Below are 19,788 nucleotides of genomic sequence, written 5' to 3' on the forward strand. Positions count from 1 at the left end.
CTTTATTTTCAATATGCTAATGTCATCAAAAGAGAAAAGCAAATGTGTGGAAAAGGAAACGTTCTTGTATTTTTAACATGGCATAGGCAGGAGCATGTAGCACAGCCTGCTTTTCTGGAAGACATCCACAGAGACGCTGTTTGGAGATCAGTGCATTTGGAGGGCGTGTGTCAGACTGTGCAAGGGATGAGAGAATATTCATCTGGCAGCGTGCAGTATGTGAACTGTGCAGTAGCTGGCGTCAAGGAAGCTTAGGGCCAAAGCTCTTGTCTGCTGAAAGTCATTCTCAACTTCTCTCCTCCTCCCTTCCCTCACTGCAGGATCCCAGGATGCTCATGTACCTGCTGTGTCCAGCTATTGGGAGGGATACAGTGTTTCTGAAATGAAGCCCAGAAGAATCAGATCATATGATCTTGAAGCTTTTGAAGTTCTTGGATTACTGGTGCTGAGGGAACGCATGCTCTACAGCTCCCTCCGGTACTGAATAGTAAGTTAGTAGAAGCTGGCAGAGATCTTAAGACCTCTGAGCAACAGCTAGCAACTGCTACCCCAGGGTTGAATTAGCAAGCCGCATTATTTCCGAGAGATAAAATTCATCTTTAGTTATCACAATGCCTTCATTCCTACAGCCCTGCCTGTAGCAGGCAGCGCCTTGGATTGTAATCATGATAGGGCAGGAAACACACTGTTGAAATGGCAGGCTACTTCCTGAGACATACAGCCCCACCACCTCAGAGAAAGAAGCCTAAAGTGTTTGCCAACTACTGATTGGCCAAATACGAAGACAATCTTGCAGGAAAGGATACAGCTCTGGCAACCTTAAATTAAAAATGAAAATAAAGCTTTGGTTCAAGAAGACAGGGTTTATTTGTCTGTTTCTATTTGTTTATTTTTTATGTTTATATTCTTTGCGTTTTTAGAAGATGGCAACAACAATTAAAACGACACCACACACACACACACACACTTTGTGGTAGAGAACTGCAGAGAAGGCTTGATTCCATTTTACCCTCACTTCCCAGCTTCCCCAGCTCCATGGCCCTTGCTCCCTCCTACACTACTACTCTTTAGAGTCGGAGCTGGTCCCATTGTCTCTTTTGCAAGGTGCATCACAGCCTGTTCCCTGCAGGTTTAGGTCAACTTTCCACCTAGACTTCTTTTTGTCAGAAAGGCAAGAGGATGTTCTGTTCTGCGATTTGAGTTTTTTTTCCCTCTCTCATAAAGAAAACCTGGTTCTTGAAGGTTTTTCTCACAAAATCTGTCAGAAAAATAAAACGCCCACTCTCACACAGGACACCATGGGCTGAGGACAGGACCGGCAAACATCCCTGGGACCCTCCTAAGTTAACTCCTGGAACCAGAGCACAGGGCCACCTCTTGAAGCCCAAGAGCTGCCGCCTGAGGCCTCCAAAACAGACGGCAGGGACTGGGCTGTCCCTAAACCGGGCTACGGGGGCCCGAGGCAGGCGATCTTGAGCCGGGTCTCTGGGGTCTCCCTGTCACGTGTTCCCGAGGCGCTTCCAAAGCCCCGGCGCCGGGCCCCTCCTTCCCACTGCCGCCTCCAGGTCCTGCTCCTGCCGCCGCCGCCGCCGCCGCGGCCACGAGCAGATCGATCGCGCTCAGCCACGCATCCCGGACTCCAGGCACCAAAGGCGGCCGGGGCGTCCCGAGGAGGTACCCACTCCAGGCCTCGCCTGCCCCCACCCAGAGCCCGGGTCCCTATCCTGGGTTCTGGAGCATCTTGCGGTTTCCAAGAGGGTAGTGCGCGCCCGCGGAGGCAGCGCTGTTGGGAGAGGGGATGGAGGTGGAGAAACCGCAGTAGTCAGGAGGGAAGGGAGAGCAGGGAAAGGGTGGCAGCTGAGTCCTTCCTCGGCCGGCAGGTTCCTCCGTGGAGCAGACTCCTGCCAGACCCTATTGGATGCTCCCGGGAGGGTCCCGAGGATGGGGAGGAGGGATGGACGGAGTGCTGTCCCGGCTTGGAGGAGCCTGGGGCACAGCACAGTGGGCGTCTGAGGTGGGGGAACCACGGCCCACAGTGTGCCCGAGCCGGTTGTCAGCCCTGGCCGAGCTCCGGTGGTGCCCGGGATGGGGGTGCATGGACCCAGCCGCCTCCGCGTCCCACAGCTGGCCACACACACCGGGAGGTAGCTGTGCACTTAGGTTTGCAAGGTGGCCTGTGAGTCAGCGGCGCAGGAATTAGCCATCCACACACCTGAGTTTCAGAAAAAAGGGATTCTTAAGTGTAAGTTTACAGACCTGTAGTTTATCTATTCAAAGAACATGCTGTTAGATGGAAGCCAAAAAAAGAAGAAGAGAAACAAAAGGTTTGCCATAATCTGTGACAACTGCCTAAGACTGAATGCATTCCAAATGCCTCAAGGAGAGAGATATTATGTTGTTAAGAGTGTAGAAGAAGTAGAAAAATGGTGGGTACTTGCATGTTTGTTAGCGGAACAGGACTGTGTTTATTTGTCCGGGAATGTTTTTTCCCCCATTCGAGATTTTTGCCTCGCAGAACAACACACCACGAGAATACGTGGAGTCACAGAATTGTGCCATCGCTTCAAGTCCACCGAACAGCAGTTGACATCTTATCTCTAGAGGAGAACTACATATGTGCAACATTGGCATCTTTCCAAAGAAGCATGTCCACATTTTCATTGAGCAGGGAATTACCCTGACAGAGAAATCTTTAGTCCACATATAGATCAGTCTCTCTGTGTCCTTTGGTTCACTGTAATTTCTACTCTTCTTCCTTGAAGAACTTATGTATCTGCTTTCTCAGAACCCTTAAGGTTTGTTCAGACTTCACTTCACTCGGTGTCACATACAGAACGATTTTTAAGAAAATCACAGTAAATCCTCACAACGACATTACTTTTGTAAAGTCACCGCAGTTTAATGACCCCCAGCCCTCTCTCTCTCTCTCTCTCTCTCTCTCTCTCTCTCTCTCTCTCACACACACACACACACACACACACACACACACACACACGCACGCACACGCATACGGTGTTACTCAGGGAGCTGAACTTCAACATTCCAGGTGGAAATTGTGACGGTGAGGAAGCTTGCCAGTGTCAAAAAGAGAATGAACAGGATATAGAAGTGGGTAGAAATGAAGAACTCGTGTGGTTTGACACATTCTTTTTCCTGCAATAATATTTCTTTGTGTAATTGATAAAGCACCACATCTTTCACACCTTCCAAAGTAACCTAAGGTAAATTAAGAATCTCTTATGACACTGTCTTCATCATCTATAAAGTGTTTAAGATGCATAAAACTGTATTGTGAGGAGTTGGTGATGGCACTGTAGAAACACAGAGAATCATTACACAGATTGAGTTTCTGTGACTCTTTGTTGTTTTTCAAAAAGGAGAAAGTAAGGACGTAACTGGAAACAAGGAGAACTTTTGATTTGTTATTTATCTGTCTATTTTGATTTCAAAGTAGCTCCTCCACTTCACATTTTCAACTGTAAAACAGAAGACTTACATCTTACGGGGCAAAATTGCCTAAGGGTTGAGCTGTCCTCTACCTGGAAGGAGGCAGTTTTAAAGAAAGCAGTTGATGTGTGCTCCCACACTCATGGCAGCATTTAGCTGTGAGAAGCCACTCAAGGGAGCTGAGATTTGCAGAAGGCACCTCCTGTTCAGAACACCGCAGCTGCCATGTGTGTGGACGTGCATGTGTGATGGGCAGGTGATGTGGCCATCTTCATATTCAGAACAGCGTGCTGGGCATAGTAGATGTTCAGTAAATACTTGCTTAATGGCAAGGAGTGGCTCAGATATTCATTAAAGTGGCTTCCATTTTAATATATTGATTTCCACTTTCTCAGAGAGATAATTTAGGAAAGAAATGCTATCGTCCGTTTTTCTGCACTGTCCAGTGACTCCTTTAGACAGTACTCTTTGATCTGCCAAGAAGTGAGCAGCTTTTTAACAAATGCAACAGTAATTCTTACATATTTAAAATAGGCATGTCCTAGGAACAACTGTGAGGTCTGGTATACATCTTCATATTACTACAGAGAATGCTGTAATGTTGTTCTTGATAGTTTTAGTTTCCTGTTGGCCATGCGTCTTTATCAATGAAGATACTACATTTGAGTAGTTGGAGTGTTAAGCTGTCACTATTTCTTATACAGATATCTCATTCCACACTATTTAAACCCCCAGTTTCAGTGGCTATCCATATGTACACAAATATGCACACACATAGTCAGACTGTACCCTGAGAACCCCCAGAGCCATTCATTTCCGTAATTTTAAATCTGGAAACCTTAAGCCACCTTTCTGAAAATGATTAGTGGCAAATATTTAGTGTTAATATGTCTGACATACTTTATTAAGTTTCGCACGGTCACTATAATAATGGATACACTTTCCTATCTTTAATCTCATATAATCTAATCAAAATATAAGGCCTATGTTTGGGGAATAATATGACTTTTGACCCCAAACTATATACATGTATAGGAATATACGTGTGTTTGTGCTGGAGTCTGAATTCACTATCTTATACATGCTAGAGAAGCATGCATTCCACCAATGAACTTTAGCCTTGGTCCTTCAAAACCATGTTTTTTTGTTGAAGGAAAAACCAGGCTGCATTTCTTTATTCTCTAAAAAATTGACAGCAATTTTATTCTGAATGATATATAGAAAGAAAGCACAAATCCATTGTGGATGTCTCTGTCCAATTTGTCCCTTATCCTTGCTTTGGTTATAGAAAAAAAAATTCAATTAGTGACTACTGACCTATCACAAGTTTAAGAGAAAGAGGTTGATTCAAAAAAGTGAGTCAAAAGTGCATCCAAGCAGAACTGTTACAGACAGCCCATGTGCATCTCAGGTATAAATAGGATCATGAACAAGCCACATGGAACCCAGCGGTCATCAGAACTCAGGAAATGGGTTGAAGCACGAGTCAGGCTGCTTTCGCTAGAAGCACACTGACTTGCGCAGTTGCTGGAAGGCTATTGTCTAGTCATATGGTGAGTGGGATGATTCAGCGACCGTGTGACTCACTTTTCTATCCGCTACCCTCTTTCCCTTGAGTCAGAGCCGATGGAAATTATTGGTTAGGGTCTACAGACAAATGAACACGGTCTGGAGCTTTTGGGTTGTTTTAGCTTTGGATGGGTGTGTTTAGCTTCAGAAAGTTGTCCCAGCAGTGTGGAGTGAGTGTTAGAAGTTCCCAGGAAAAAGAAGTCCAACTTTGCTTATACAATAATCACTAGGTGAATATTGCTGTGCATGAAAATAAAGCCAGTCTTAGTTTAAAATGATTATCTGTGAACAAGAGTATCCTAGTTTGGAAAAGTATTGAATCAGAACGTGTAGGCCCCTCAGAAACTGAAGAGAATATCGTTTGCTAGGATTTTAGTAATTTTCAATTATGGCTGCAGAAATAAGTAGGTATACATATGTTGCTATAAAATAAAAGTCTTTCTTAACTACTTGTGTGAATGTGTATTATCTATCATCTATCAGTTATCTATTATCTATCAATGTACGATTTGTCTATCATCTATCAATGATCTATCTATCATCTATTTCTCTAGAGTTCTATGACAGAATAAGTTTAACAGGGTTAATTAACTTCTGCAGTATTGGGTTTCCTGAGGAGATTGTTGTTTGGAAACTGAAAGTGCCCTGGAGCATTTTGTCATGTCTGTACTCCCAGTATTTCAAAGACTGAAGCAGGATAATGGGATGCTCAAGACCAGCCTGGGCAACACAGTAAGAACCTGTCTCAGATAAAAAAAAAAAAAAAAAAAAAAAAAAAAAAGCTCTCAGCTGTTTTTTAAAAAGATAGTTTTTTTTCTTTTAGCTGATGTGTGAGGGGCTACCTCTCACTGCATCGAGAAGTGACAGAGTCTCTAACATATATGGAGACGAAAGGGTAAGTACTGCAGTAGGATTGTCACTGATTGCACTTGATATAAAACATCTTATGAGGCCTCATTAGTTTCGCTTCTACATTTAAATTTAAAATATGATTCTTTCTGGGAACAATATGAACTCATGGGATCCTTTTTGAACTGACATTTGTAAGTAGTTTTTAGATTAAAAAACAATCTGTTTTTCAGTAGCACAGTCAGTCAGCCCACAGTTCAAATTCATAAGATTGAGAACTAATCTGGAGGTTTTTGGTCAGCTTTCTGAGCCATGAATGAATGAATGAACGAATGAATGAATGAATGAATGAATGAATGAATGAATGCTGTATATACCTAGGTTCTGGAATAATGTTGTATGTATGGAAAGCTTCAATTTGAACATAGTATGAAATAGATCACATTTTGATCACTAAATTTTTGTTCGTATTTTTTCTCCCTTCATAAATATTTGGCATTCAGTGGTAAAGTTACTTTGCCATGTGCCGTGGTGGGCAGCAGGGAGAGTAAGGGGCGCCTTGCGCTTTCCACTGCTTAGAAGCAAATACAGTACACTGGACAGATGATGACGGCTACATGAAGCAGACTGCAGCACCAGTGACAGAAAGCTGTAATGTCCCTGTCATGGGAGTCCTAAAGAGATCACGTCCAATTTAGCATCTGACGTGGGTGACTTCACAGATGTTTTTATTATCATATGGTGATTATTCATAACAACCAGTTTCATTATAATATCTTCATACATGTACCTAATACATTTGATCATTTCACCCTAATACCTTCTCCATCCCCTCTTCCTTTCTCTCAATTACCTGTGCTCTAGTTTCCTGCAATGAGTGTGTGTGTGTGTGTGTGTGTGTGTGTGTGTGTGTGTGTGTGTACCAGTGATGTTTCAAAGGCATTAGAGAAGATCTGTTTATAGGAGAAACAGCATACTACCAATGGCTACATCTCTGAAGAAAATCCCTCTCCCCCATCAATCGTTAAGTGGCTATAAAACCTGAGGTAGGGTTGGGGTCCCACAAACCTCTCTTCCTTCTTCAGAAGGGTGTGTGCAGGCCCATTCTTGTACAGAACTTGTGCAGATCATCATAGCTGCTTAGAGTTCAAGAGAGCGACAACCATGTCATGCTCTGACATCAGCACTCCACACCACTCCCCCGACTTACTGTCTCTTAGGTTCTTTCTGTCCCGTCTTCTACAACATTCCCTGAGACTTAGAATAAGAAACAGATGCAGGATAGTGACTTTTAGGTTTAATCTTGATAAGAAAGAAAAGATTTTAAAAGGTAAGATTATAGACTAATGTTATATTTTAGGCATCTTGACTAAAGAATAATAGTATTCTGCTATTATAAATTGTATATCAACGTTTTTCTCTGCATTTTTCTCTTTCATTCCTTCTTTTATTCCTGAAATGAAATTGAAAAACAAAGTTTGTGATGAGCAGAAGTTAATGGTGTGTGAAACTGGTAGACTTAAGTTTTCTGTAATTATTATTGATGAATTTGTACCACTCTTTGAACCAAATAACAGGTGCTTTATTGATCATAGAGGTTTGCAAGGGAATTGGGGAAAGTTCTAGAATTTAGTTTTGTTCTATGTTAAAGTTACAGTAGTGTGTGATTTTTCTTCAGGCTGCTAATGGATGTCATCTTATTCCAAGCAGGATTCTAGTATGGATTTGGAACTTGAAGAGCATTTTAACAAGACATTTGTCACAGAGAACAATACTGCCACCAGTCAGAATGCCGCCTTCCCTGTCTGGGATGACTACAGAGGAACAGAGAACAATACTGCTGCTGCTCACAATGCCGCCTTCCCTGTCTGGGAAGACTACAGAGGCAGTGTAGATGATTTACAATACTTTCTGATTGGGCTTTATACATTTGTAAGCCTACTTGGCTTTATGGGAAACCTACTTATTTTAATGGCTGTTATGAAAAAGCGCAATCAGAAGACTACGGTGAACTTCCTCATAGGCAACCTGGCCTTCTCTGATATCTTGGTAGTGCTGTTTTGCTCACCGTTCACGCTGACCTCTGTCCTGCTGGATCAGTGGATGTTCGGCAAAGCCATGTGCCATATTATGCCTTTCCTTCAGTGTGTGTCAGTTCTGGTTTCTACTCTGATCTTAATATCAATTGCCATTGTCAGGTACCACATGATAAAGCATCCTATATCTAACAATTTAACAGCAAACCATGGCTACTTTCTGATAGCTACTGTCTGGACCCTGGGCTTTGCCATCTGCTCTCCCCTCCCAGTGTTTCACAGTCTTGTGGAACTGAAGGAAACCTTTGGCTCAGCATTGCTGAGCAGCAAGTACTTGTGTGTTGAGTCATGGCCCTCTGATTCTTACAGAATTGCTTTCACAATCTCCTTATTGTTAGTTCAGTATATCCTGCCTTTGGTATGTTTAACAGTAAGTCATACTAGTGTCTGCAGGAGCATAAGCTGTGGATTGTCCCACAAAGAAAACAGACTGGAAGAAAACGAGATGATCAACTTAACTCTCCAGCCATCCAAAAAGAGCAGGAACCAGACAAAACCCTCCAGCAGCCAAAAGTGGAGCTACTCATTCATCCGGAAGCACCGAAGAAGATACAGCAAGAAGACGGCATGTGTGTTACCCGCTCCAGCACGAGCTTCCCAGGAGAACCACCCGATAGTTCCAGAAAACCTAGGCTCGGTCAGAAGTCAGCTGTCTTCATCCAGTAAGGTCATTCCAGGAGTCCCAATCTGCTTTGAGGTGAAACCTGAAGAAAACTCAGATGCCCACGAAATGCGAGTCAAGCGTTCCATCACTAGAATAAAAAAGAGATCTCGAAGTGTTTTCTACAGATTGACCATATTGATACTAGTGTTCGCTGTGAGCTGGATGCCCCTCCACCTTTTCCACGTGGTGACTGATTTCAACGATAACCTCATTTCCAACAGACACTTCAAGCTCGTGTACTGTATTTGTCACTTGTTAGGCATGATGTCCTGCTGTCTTAATCCTATCCTATATGGATTCCTTAATAACGGGATCAAAGCAGACTTGAGAGCCCTTGTACACTGCCTCCACATGTCATGATTCCCTTTGTTTACCAAGGAGCAAAGAAATGTGGAGACTGTCTATAACACATTTGTTCCAATTGATGTAATGTATTCATTTAATTTACGTAAAAGTGTTCTGGGTTCATAATGTATGGAAGATCATTTTCATGTCAGAATATGGTTAATTCTTCTAGTTGTACAGAGTCAGTGTTAGTGTAATCTGTAATTTCATGTTTTGAAGTAGTGGCATTTCCTTCTATCTCATGGCCCTGGTGACAAATGGGTGACACTTTATTTAGTGTAAAAGTTATAGCAAACCAAGTTGATATTTTGAACAAAAATGTAAGAAGCAAAAAGGTTGTCCGAAAGAATATTTAACTACAGATTTAAGGAATTTCTATTATCTAGATATCCTCATTTCTACTTTGCAGGCTTCTTAACATTTTTTAAAATGGTACAAAATATTTAATATGCCCAAAAGTCGGAACTCTATTACACATGTATACATAATTATAAATTTACAGAACGATTCTCTATTATTGAAGATTGGTAAAACTGTCAATTTAACTGTTGACTGTCCTACTGCTACTAATTAACTTATCAAGTGCAAATAGGTTTTTAACTCTTGTTTAGATTTATTTCACATTATCCACTGTCAAATAAAGGTTGTTTTCCTATACACCTTTAATGTTCTAAAATGTGAAGTCTAAATGGTGTCTGCATTTCTAATTATTAAATAATTCATAAGACCATATTTAAGAGTCTGCAAATGGTATGTTTAGTTAGTGTTAATATAAATAAAAGTAAATAATTGATTTCATGTTATTTCTATGTCGTATGCATGTTAGGTATCATGTCTTGCTACAGTGAAAACAAACTGATCTATTTGATGTGTTTCTTCATTTGAGCATGTTTCTTGTTCCTGTTAGTTGTTTGGTTGGTTTTATTTGTACAACTGGAGATGGAATTGAAGGCCTTGTACATGCTAGCAATTGTTCTGTCCATGTCTCTAACTCTTAGCCAGGGAAAAGTCCTATAAAAATAATTGATGATTGGCATATATAAGCCAGATATGCAAAGCAGTATTGGTGTCTTCAGTACTTATAACTGATTTAACTGTTCCCCTGGGTTGACTCCTATTACCCACAAAGGAAAACAGGAAAACAAACAGATCACCTTCCAAAAGACTCTTTAGATTTGCAAGAAACAGGTAATGCTTATGTTTACTCAATTAATAGCCCCAAATCTTTACAAGGGGTTTCTTTCTGCACTGTTCTTCATTCCTCAAAGAAGTCTATGAATAGCAGAACTGCTGTGGTTTTCTTGAGGAGATGGTGCTTGGTCACAAGATGGTCGCTGATGGGCTTCAGCTGACCTTGCTCTAGCCTCTTTTCTGCTATATAATGTGTGGTCCCTTAGTGAAGTTACAGCCTTATAGACACCAGGGTAGAACTTGAACAATGAGTCTCAGCCACACTTAGCTGTATTTCCAAGAGTCAGGGACATCACCCTCCATCAAGCCTGGGAGCTGTTGGGACATTTTATAATCATCCGTGAGATTCATGAGAATGAATGAAATTCCCACAAGGGTCTCAAAGGACTGATACCAGCAGCATGGTTGGCTCAGTGTCTAGCTCACGTCTGCACATGAACATTCTGCTCTCTTCTCCTTCTGTACGCTTTCAGACAGGACCCTGACAACCATGTGCCCCATTTGCTTCTAGTTTCCCTGCAACCCATCTGGAATTACAGGACTGTCTTCCCATGCGTTTTCATCACTTGTGAGAAGGGAGACAAACCTAGCTTGGTTTGGCTTTTTTCCCTCCTCTTTGTTAATACTAGGGGCTTCTGCTTAATTTGTTTTCATAGTAAGATGTCTCTAACTCTATTTTCCTATTTCTCTGCACTGTCTGTGTGAGGCTTAAAGTAAAGCTATGGTTAGAGCAACCAGGTTTATCTTTGGAAGTGAGGCTTGTATTGGGAAAACCATCTTGGAGTGTTTGGATCAAACTAATGTCTCACTACGGACAAAAGAGAGTCTTGGCAAGAGAATGGACTCTTAAAGCAGTAAGCATTCTCTCTTTCCTGGGGGCAACCAAGTTCAAGGTTAGCTGTTGTGAAATGGAAAGCAACACCAGTAAAAGACAGGGATATACACAGGGACCTAGCCTGTTTCTTTCTATAACCCAACACAGAAAATGTGCAGTAATGGATAAATATCTCAGAAATGATAGTTGTTGATTGATGAATCTAAATAAACTAATTGGAAGCTGCTAAACTATTGAACTCAAAGGAAGCAATTTATCTTCCCTAACTAGGATGAAATGTTCATAATAATTGCAAGTTAAGAAGTTTCAATGGAGGCTGGAGAGATGGCTCAGAGGTTAGGAGCACTGGCTGCTCTTCCAGAGGTCCTGAGTTCAATTCCCAGCAACCACATGGTGGCTCAAAACCATCTATACACCTGGCATGCAGGTGTACATGTGAGCAGAACTGTAAACATAATAAAATAAACCTAAAAAAAAGAGAGAAGTTTCAATGGGTTGTTGGCTAGAAGCCAGTGAAGCTCATGGTTTTAGAAAGTTAACATGAGTGATAATTTCCTCTGTGAATCCCTGTTTAACGAGTTTAAGAATCTTCACTCAGTGAAGATTGCTCAGTGGCTGATTATATTACCATGTTTCACTTCTCTCCAGGGATGTGGCATGTTTACTTGTTCAATAGCATCCTCCCCAAGACGAGGCTGGGGGAAAAAGACAGAGATGAAATCATAAATAGTCAAGCTCATTACTTTTTAAGCAGTTATTTTAAAATATCTAATCCAGGAAGTGGGTTCAATTTTGTGGCTATTTAGATTACTCCTGCTTTCTGTTATCCTGTACAGCAGGCAACAAAATGCTGCATGGAAGAGAGTAAAGGCTGAGGAGAGTGTGAAAGGCAAGTAATGAAGAACTCCATGTCAAGAGTATTCTAGTAAGTCCATGCCTGCTGACAGCCTGCTCCGGTGGTTGGTGGTTGTCATGTGCCCTCTCTAACTCATGGGGAAATTTAATCACTGTCTTAAGAGGAGATCCGTGGTGGAGACTTCCTTATTTCTGGCATAGGTGAGTTCCTCCAAGTGAGTGGCAATACAGGGGGGTTTGGCTTCCTTGGGTCAGCTCTCTTACTTTCCTGTGATCCCTTGCCACACGAAACCTTCCGCTGGGTGGAGCGGTAGCATGAAGGCCTTCACCAGATGCCAGCACCTTGGAATTGTACTTCTGTTGTGCATACAACTGCAAGCAGTGCATTTCTTCATAACTATATCCTAATTTCTTTTTAATAATTTATTTAATTTTATTTTATGTGCATTAGTGTGAAGGTGTCAGATCCCTTGGAATCAGCATTACAGACAGTTGTGAGCTGCCATGTGGGTGCTGGGAATTGAACCTGGGTCCTTTGGAAAAGCAGACAGTGCTCTTAAACACTGAGCCATCTCTCCAGCCCCTTTGTCCTAATTTGTAATTATGTGTGATAGCAACAAAAGCCAGACTAAAACATGTAGTATTGACAGACCTCTTCTGAGTGCTTGAGATATAACTGTGCAATCAAAGTTATTATATAATCAGCCCTTGAAAAATGGAGATAGGACTGAACAAAAACTAACTCACAAAGTAGGACTCCATAGAAGAGCTCATTATTCATAATAACTTTCTAAAATCATAAATACCCATCTTAAGGACTTCTACCGAAGAATAGGAAGAGAGCCAGAGAACTGATATCCTTTGATATTTTCCTTCTGAGAAGGAGATATATAAGAAGTAAATTTTATATGAGAAGTATAAAAGCGATAAGGATATTGCTTATATAGGAATTATATAGGAATAATACAGTATGTAGATAAATGCATTACTTTGTAGGGGTGCGTATAACAAAGTATCACAAGCTGGGTGACGTGAAAGAACAGAAATGTTTGGCTCACAGGTCAACAAATAAGTATGAATTCAGTGTGCCCACAGGGTCGTACTTCCAACTGGTAGGAGAGTCCTTCCTAGTTACTGCGGCTAGCTGGCAGTCTCTGGTGCTGCTCACATCCACATAGCTCCAACTCCTGTTCTTTTTACCCTGTGAATCCGTATTAAGTTGCCACTCCAGCAGCATCTTAATTAGCTAACTCTATTAGCTAATTTCATCTGAAATTCATGTGGGATTGTTCCGGAGTGCTCATTAAGTGAACACACAAACAGACAAACAAACAAACAGCGCCTGGAGAATGGCAAAAATCTCCAGAAAGGTGAGAGAGCCTCTGGTGGGAGTGGTGGTGGAGGACTTGATTGGGAAAGCATAGCCAGCCAGCTCTGCAAAATACGCAGTGAAGATCACTGCAAAGGGAAGGGAGCCAAGGGACCCACACACTGACAGTCCTCCGGTACTTAAAGCCGGGAGTAGGGATGCCCAGTCCAGATGTCCCCAGCCTATTTGTTTTTGTGCTTTGTTTGTTTATTGCCTCTTGTATTTGTAAATTGTACCTGTAAGAAAGTCGTGTCCAGGGGACACTACTATTCATAATAGCAGAGTCCTTCATGTGCAGTGAAATCCTAACTGATCACAGTTGAGTGTGGGACTCAGATCATCTGGGACACTCTGACTGCTGATCTTGCTCTCCAGGCACCTGCTGCATAAATCAAGCTGATGCCATGACAGAGTCTGGTGCAAACAAGATACTTTCTCACGAAAGCTAAAAAGCCAGAGCTCTTTAGCTTCTGAAAGGAAGACTTTAGGATATAATTTTCTTTTTCAGAAACTAGACTGACCAAGCTCTGTGACACTCTCAGATCCACAGCAGAAGTGTTTCTGGGAATGGTGGGAAAAGGTTGTAGAGATATTACAAGTGTCCTCGTGTTTTATAAATAAAAAAATCTTATTCCTGGTATTCCGCCTGAAATACAGACCTCAGCCTTATCTGTCATTTCTGGCCTGATCTAACTTAATCTCTTACCAAACTTAATAGATATTTTCTGCAGAAATATTAATAATCTTTAGTATAGGATACTATTCTAGACAATATTACAGCAATAAAATATATCTATACAACTGTTTAGCAAAAACCTTTAGTATATTTTTCTTAATGCACATAGCTCCAAGGTTTATGAATATACTGTCCATATACTACCTACTACTCACACATCTCCACCAATCACACTCTAATGTATAGTTTTTTGTGTGTACTGAATATATGTTACTTGGTGCTGATGAAATGGCTCAGCAGGTGCAGGTGTCTGCCTTCAACCCTGGCAACCTGAGTTCAGTCCTTGGAACCCACATGGTAGAAGGAGAGGACCGACTCCTACAAGTTGTCCTCTGACCTCCATGTGTTCTGTGGTGTGAGGAGCACTCCTACCCCCGCCAGTTCTCCCTGACCTTTATGTCTGTATGCACGCAAGACCTATCACACAGTTTTAAATCTCCTAGTTCTTTCCTGTTTTTTCTTAGATGTCAATTTAGGTATACTTGTTACGTTTAAATCCCCAGTCCTTGAGATAGACGGATTACCAATAGATTTTCATTTTCAGCATCACAGCTTTGATGGAGCATAAGTGCCTGGACATCATGTGACAAGGGTTGCAAGTGACTTCTCTTAAGGGAGCGCTGCGTCTGTGAAGGTTCATCCACGCAGGGGCAGATGCGCAAGCAGAGCAGCATTTGTGAGCAGATGTCAGTCCATTCTCCTCATTGATCCATGCTCTGTCTCCAGCTTCCTTTATCAGAAAGAACCAGAACTAAAAGCTAACGCAGGAAGCACTGGGCTAGTGACTCATATGCAAAGGGCTCCTTTATTCCCATCATGGTCATCTCTACTAACCGGGAATTTTTTTATTTAATGTATTTTTTGAAATTATTATACAATTATATTATCTCCTCTTTCGTTTCCTCTCTCTAGCCATCCATGTATTTTTCCCTTGCTCTTTCTTAAATTCATGGTTTCTTTTTAACTATTTTATGCATATTTGCACACCCACACATACACACACATTTTTAAATAAATAAATATGATCTGCTCTGTCCACTGAGAGCATGCAACAAAAATCATGTTGCTCTTCCAGATGACCCAAGTCAGTTCCGAGCACCTACGTCAGGTTTCTCATGATTTGTAGTTACAGATAGTTGTATCTATAACTCCAGCTTCATGCAACGCATCATTCTCTTCTAGACTGTGAAGGCACCAGATACATAGTCTCACACATACACACACACACACACACACACACACACACCCCTAAAATATGATATAAACAAATCTTAAAAAAAGAACATTGGCTAAACCACAAATTATGGTAGCTGATGAATATAAAGCTGTCTTATTCAACAACTTTTTAATTAAAAGAATTATTTAATTAACATTTTGTATATCATGCTAACATATTTTAGCATGATAAGATAAACACTGTTTTCAAAGTTTATTTTCCTACTTATTTATTCACATGTCTGTGGGCACTGATGTGCACCAGCACACACGTGGAGGGCAGAGGACAATTTGTAGACATCTCTCCTTCCACCAGGTTGGTCCCAGGGATTGACACCCTCGACCTGGCTTGATGGCCCCTTTACCTGCTGAGACATCTCACCAGTTCCTAAATAGAATCTTGTTAGATGGAGTAAACAACTGGACCATTTTGCCATTTGGTAATTGATGATTTAAATTCACAATAAAGCTTTATAGAAACGTTCTATTAAAAAAAAAGCCTAAACTTCCAATGTATTTAGCTATTTAGAAGTGAGATGAAAAAATACTTCTTTTAAGATTTTAATTTATGAAGCGCAAGATTAAAATATTTCAGAAATCACCTTGTAAAGGCAGATTTGTAGAAATATTTTTAGCATATTGTTGACTTCATAAATATTTGCTAGACTCTAAATATCTATGTTAAAGCACAACTCCCATCAAAGAGTATTTTCATTTATAAACTTGTGATATTTATGAACTTGTGATATTATAAACTTGTGATATTATATGAGAACATTCAATATCATATATAAGTGTGAAAAACAAAATCTATTGAGAGTAGTAGTGAGTGTTGGTATAAGCCACTTTAATGTAACACTTGACCACATTTCCGTTGCTGTGACAAAACACCGTGGCGGACAGGACTTAGAGAAAGGAGAGTTTACTTACGCTTTACGGTTCCAAAAGGCGAATCCATAACGCTGAGGGCGGCGTGGCAGCAGGAAGGCAGAAGCTGCAGCTGTGGTGCAGAGAGACGGAGCTGGAAATGGGGGGAGGCTCCAGACCCTCTTAACCCACTTCCCCGAACAGTGCCGTTCGGCTGGGGCCACGTGTTCAAGTACAGGAGCCTATGGGAAAAATTCTCATTCAGACCTCTGCAATAATCCTCCAGCGATGCATACGATGTGTTCAAAGTCACTTCTAAAATTAAGAAATTAGCGCAGTAAGCTTCTCCTCGGAGAGTCCCAACAGACGCCTTTACTGTGCACACCTATTTAACCCCGAATGAAGCCTGTGTGTGGCAATGCGCAGTCATGGATAGAAGAGAAGTAGATAAAAGGCCTTCACCATTACCCACCAGCTCGCTCTCACGGTCTCCTCAGGATGTTGGAGTGGGCTTTCCCCACTCAGAGCTAAACATTTAGGTCCTCATTTCTAATCAACCTGTTTTTGTTTCTTTCCTTACACTGCATACGTATCTGTATTTCCCCCCTGTATTTGGAAAGTGATTTTCCATATCACCTTTTTAACACAGTTCTAAATTTTATTTTACATCCAGAGTAAAACTGGGACAGATGACTCCTACTTTCATTTTGATATTTCTTAAGATGAAGAATGCAATTATGAGAAAAAAGATTTGATATTTTTTCTCCCCTAGGAGACCATAACTGAGAGGGATTTCTTGTTTGAACTTGGTCTCTGATAGAAGACCTGATTTGTTCAGGTCATGGCATTGTCCCGGAAGGGTAGAGGAGGGAAGTTCTGAATTTAGATTCTTTCTTCAAATCTCAAGTCCTATATTGTCGTTTATTTCGGTCTTTATTTCACACACACACACAAACAGTCACACACACAGACTTTTCTTTTGCTGTGTATATTCAGTAAGATAAATCACTTTAGATAATAATATGTAGTCAGACTTTTCATTACATTTCTCAGTATTTTAAAAGCTGTAGTAATTTATTCATTAATTGAAAGAAATAGTGGAGCAGCAAAGGGAAGGCGAGTGAGATAACGCTAAAGATGTGGCCAGGTGACGTTGCTGTTTCTTTTACTTAGAAAATTCAGTGTTCTGTTTTAAATATATCCCACACAGGTTCATAATTACACAGGCATGCTTACTGGGCACATCAGACCATGAAACAGTATGGAATGACAGAAAGAGACATCTCTCCCTTCCAGTGTAAGGAAATGAAAAAAATTGGGTATCCGTGTTAGAAGCTGACATTTCTCTTTATAATTTTTGGGTTGCTACAGAAGCTCCTCAGAGCTCCAGAAAAAGGGCTCCTATCATTTCAGCAAACTCATCTTACATTGACTCTAGCAGCCAAGTCCAGGTCATTTTGATAACGGTTCTTTTGAGGCATAAGTAACGTAGCGCGACATTTATTTTTTAAAGTACATAACTTAGTGGGCTTTTAGTGTGGTCACAAAATTGTGCAACTAACATCTCTCCAATGTTAAAACATTTAATCCACACAAAAGTCCTGGAATTCATTCACAGTCATTTCTTATTTCCTTCTTCCATGTAAGTGGAACCAGCTTCATTGGATGGTGTAGCATGGTCAAGGCTCGTCAGTTTGACAACATTCTCTCATTTTTTTCATTGTCAATTTACTTTTTAGTTAATATTCTACTATTTCATACACCCCACATCATTTCTCTCATCACCTGCTGACAGATAGTTAGGTTGCTAGCATGATGTGGTTTCACTCGCAGTTTTGATTTGCGCTCAGGGAGAGGCAATGGTGTTGAACGCTTTGCACAGCATCGCTGAACGCCTGTTATAGTCTCTTTAACATTATTCAGACTGTCTGCCAGTTTTAACCTGTGCTTTATGTCCTTGGATTGCAAGGAATCTCTATAGTCATAGGGTCTGCGGAGATATTTTGTAGGAAAAATGGTTTTCCACACAAGAATGAGGATGTGAGTCTGGTTCCCAGCACCCACATAAAAAGCATGGTGGCACATGCTTGTCATCCTAGCGCTGGGAAAGCAGTCAGTGGCTCCCTGGAGCTTGCTGCCTACCCAGCTGTGAACTCCAGGTTCATGAAGAAACCCTGTTTCAAAATTCAAGATAGGCATATCCTATCAAGTGTTGACTGAGTGCTCAGCCTGAAACAAGGCATGATCCACTCTAAGACTCAGGCACCACTGCAGAAGGGACAGAAAGTACACAAGAGAAAGGAGATGGGGAAAAGGGCAAGACCTAACCATTGAATTAATGAACTCACAGCAATCTGGAGGCCTGAACTGCATCTGCTTAGGAATGGACCTAATTACAACTAGGCATGAGTGGAGGAGGAGCTCAGGGGACCCCTCCCCTTCACTTCTAAACCAACAGATTCGAGAGGTATTACTTTCAATTTTGTACCCGCTTGGAACACTACCAAGCTCCAACGTCTAGTCCAAATCACAACAAAATTAAGTCATAGGTATGAGAGAGACTTTTGGAGGGTGGGGAAGAGAGATAATAGGAATTGTACTGTACAAAATGAATTGAAAGAAAGAGAAGGCAAGGTTGCTATAAAGGGAAATAAAGAAACCATAATGCATTGTATACATATATGATATGTCAAAGAGGTAAACACAAAATAAGATAAAGAAAGAAGGAGAATCTCTGGAGTTTATATACATGTGTACATAAAATATACCTACACTATACACACAAGAGAAAGAGACAAAGAGAAACACAGAGAAAAGGGACACAGAGAAACAGAGAAAAAGAGACAAGTAGAGGAGAAAGAAAGAGACAGAGAGAGAAAAAGAAAGGAGAGAGAAAAAAAGAAAGAATAGAGAGGAGAGAGGGGTGCTCTCTCATACTGGGGTTTACTGTTTCTTGTTCTGATCTTCAAAGCACAGCAGTGTCATTTTCATGAAGTTCCCTTTGTCCAACTTGCCACTGTCACTCTAGCATGGCTGTAATCATGGAGAAGTGACTTCCAGAGCCCAGCTCATAAAGATGCACTCTTGACTTCTATGTGTTTAGCATCTGTAATTCCAATATTTGTATTTACAAGCCATTTCTAATTAACTTAGTATGTATTTTGAGGCCGAAGTGTAAAATCTTCACTTCACATGTGGATTTCCAGTTGCTTCAGCAATATTTGTTAAGAAGATTGTAATTTTCTTATTGAATTGTATCTGTCATCCTGTCAAAAATGAACAGAGTATAAGCTTAAAGGTCTTTCAGAACTGTGGATTCTGGTCTGTTAACATATAGTAGCAATCTCTTTATGAAAAAAATCCCCTTGAGTATCAAAATTGTATGTTTATTTTAAGGTTAATTCAGAAAGTTTTTCAAGATTGCTTTGGATATTTACAGACACACACTTACACACACAAACACTTTTTTCCTATTTGTTTTCCACAACTTTTACTATGCCTGTTTTGGTCTCATATAAATCAAGTTTGTTTTAGATAATTCTCTACATTGGAATACATTTATTATTTTCTTAGGCAGATTTTGTTGTTTCATTCGATTTTTAAATTATATCCTTGTTTAATCTTTATGTACCTAAGTGCTTTTCCCGCTATTGAGTCCTCAGTTGGTTTTCGTAGGTGTATGTTGCACATATGTGTTTTGTTTGGGAGTCTTGTGAAGCTAAGAGAACTGGTGCTGTAATTATGACAACC

General features: G+C 40.9%; 1 protein-coding gene across 2 annotated transcripts; it reads left to right on the forward strand.

Moving 5' to 3' along the window:
• Window positions 1-1,538: 1,538 nt before the first annotated feature.
• Window positions 1,539-9,434, forward strand: Npy5r (neuropeptide Y receptor Y5). 2 transcript variants are annotated; one of them, XM_055618839.1, is made up of 2 exons: window positions 1,539-1,674; window positions 7,573-9,434. In XM_055618839.1, exon 2 carries the CDS (start codon window positions 7,585-7,587, stop codon window positions 8,983-8,985), a length of 1,401 nt encoding a protein of 466 aa, XP_055474814.1. In that variant the 5' UTR covers window positions 1,539-1,674; window positions 7,573-7,584; the 3' UTR covers window positions 8,986-9,434. The 2 variants fall into 2 exon arrangements, with proteins under 2 accessions (XP_055474814.1, XP_055474813.1); XM_055618838.1 differs by having other exon boundaries at window positions 7,576-9,434.
• Window positions 9,435-19,788: the final 10,354 nt, after the last annotated feature.

Source organism: Psammomys obesus, unplaced genomic scaffold, assembly GCF_907164565.1.
Source record: "Psammomys obesus unplaced genomic scaffold, mPsaObe1.curated_primary_1811, whole genome shotgun sequence".
NCBI lineage: Eukaryota > Metazoa > Chordata > Mammalia > Rodentia > Muridae > Psammomys > Psammomys obesus.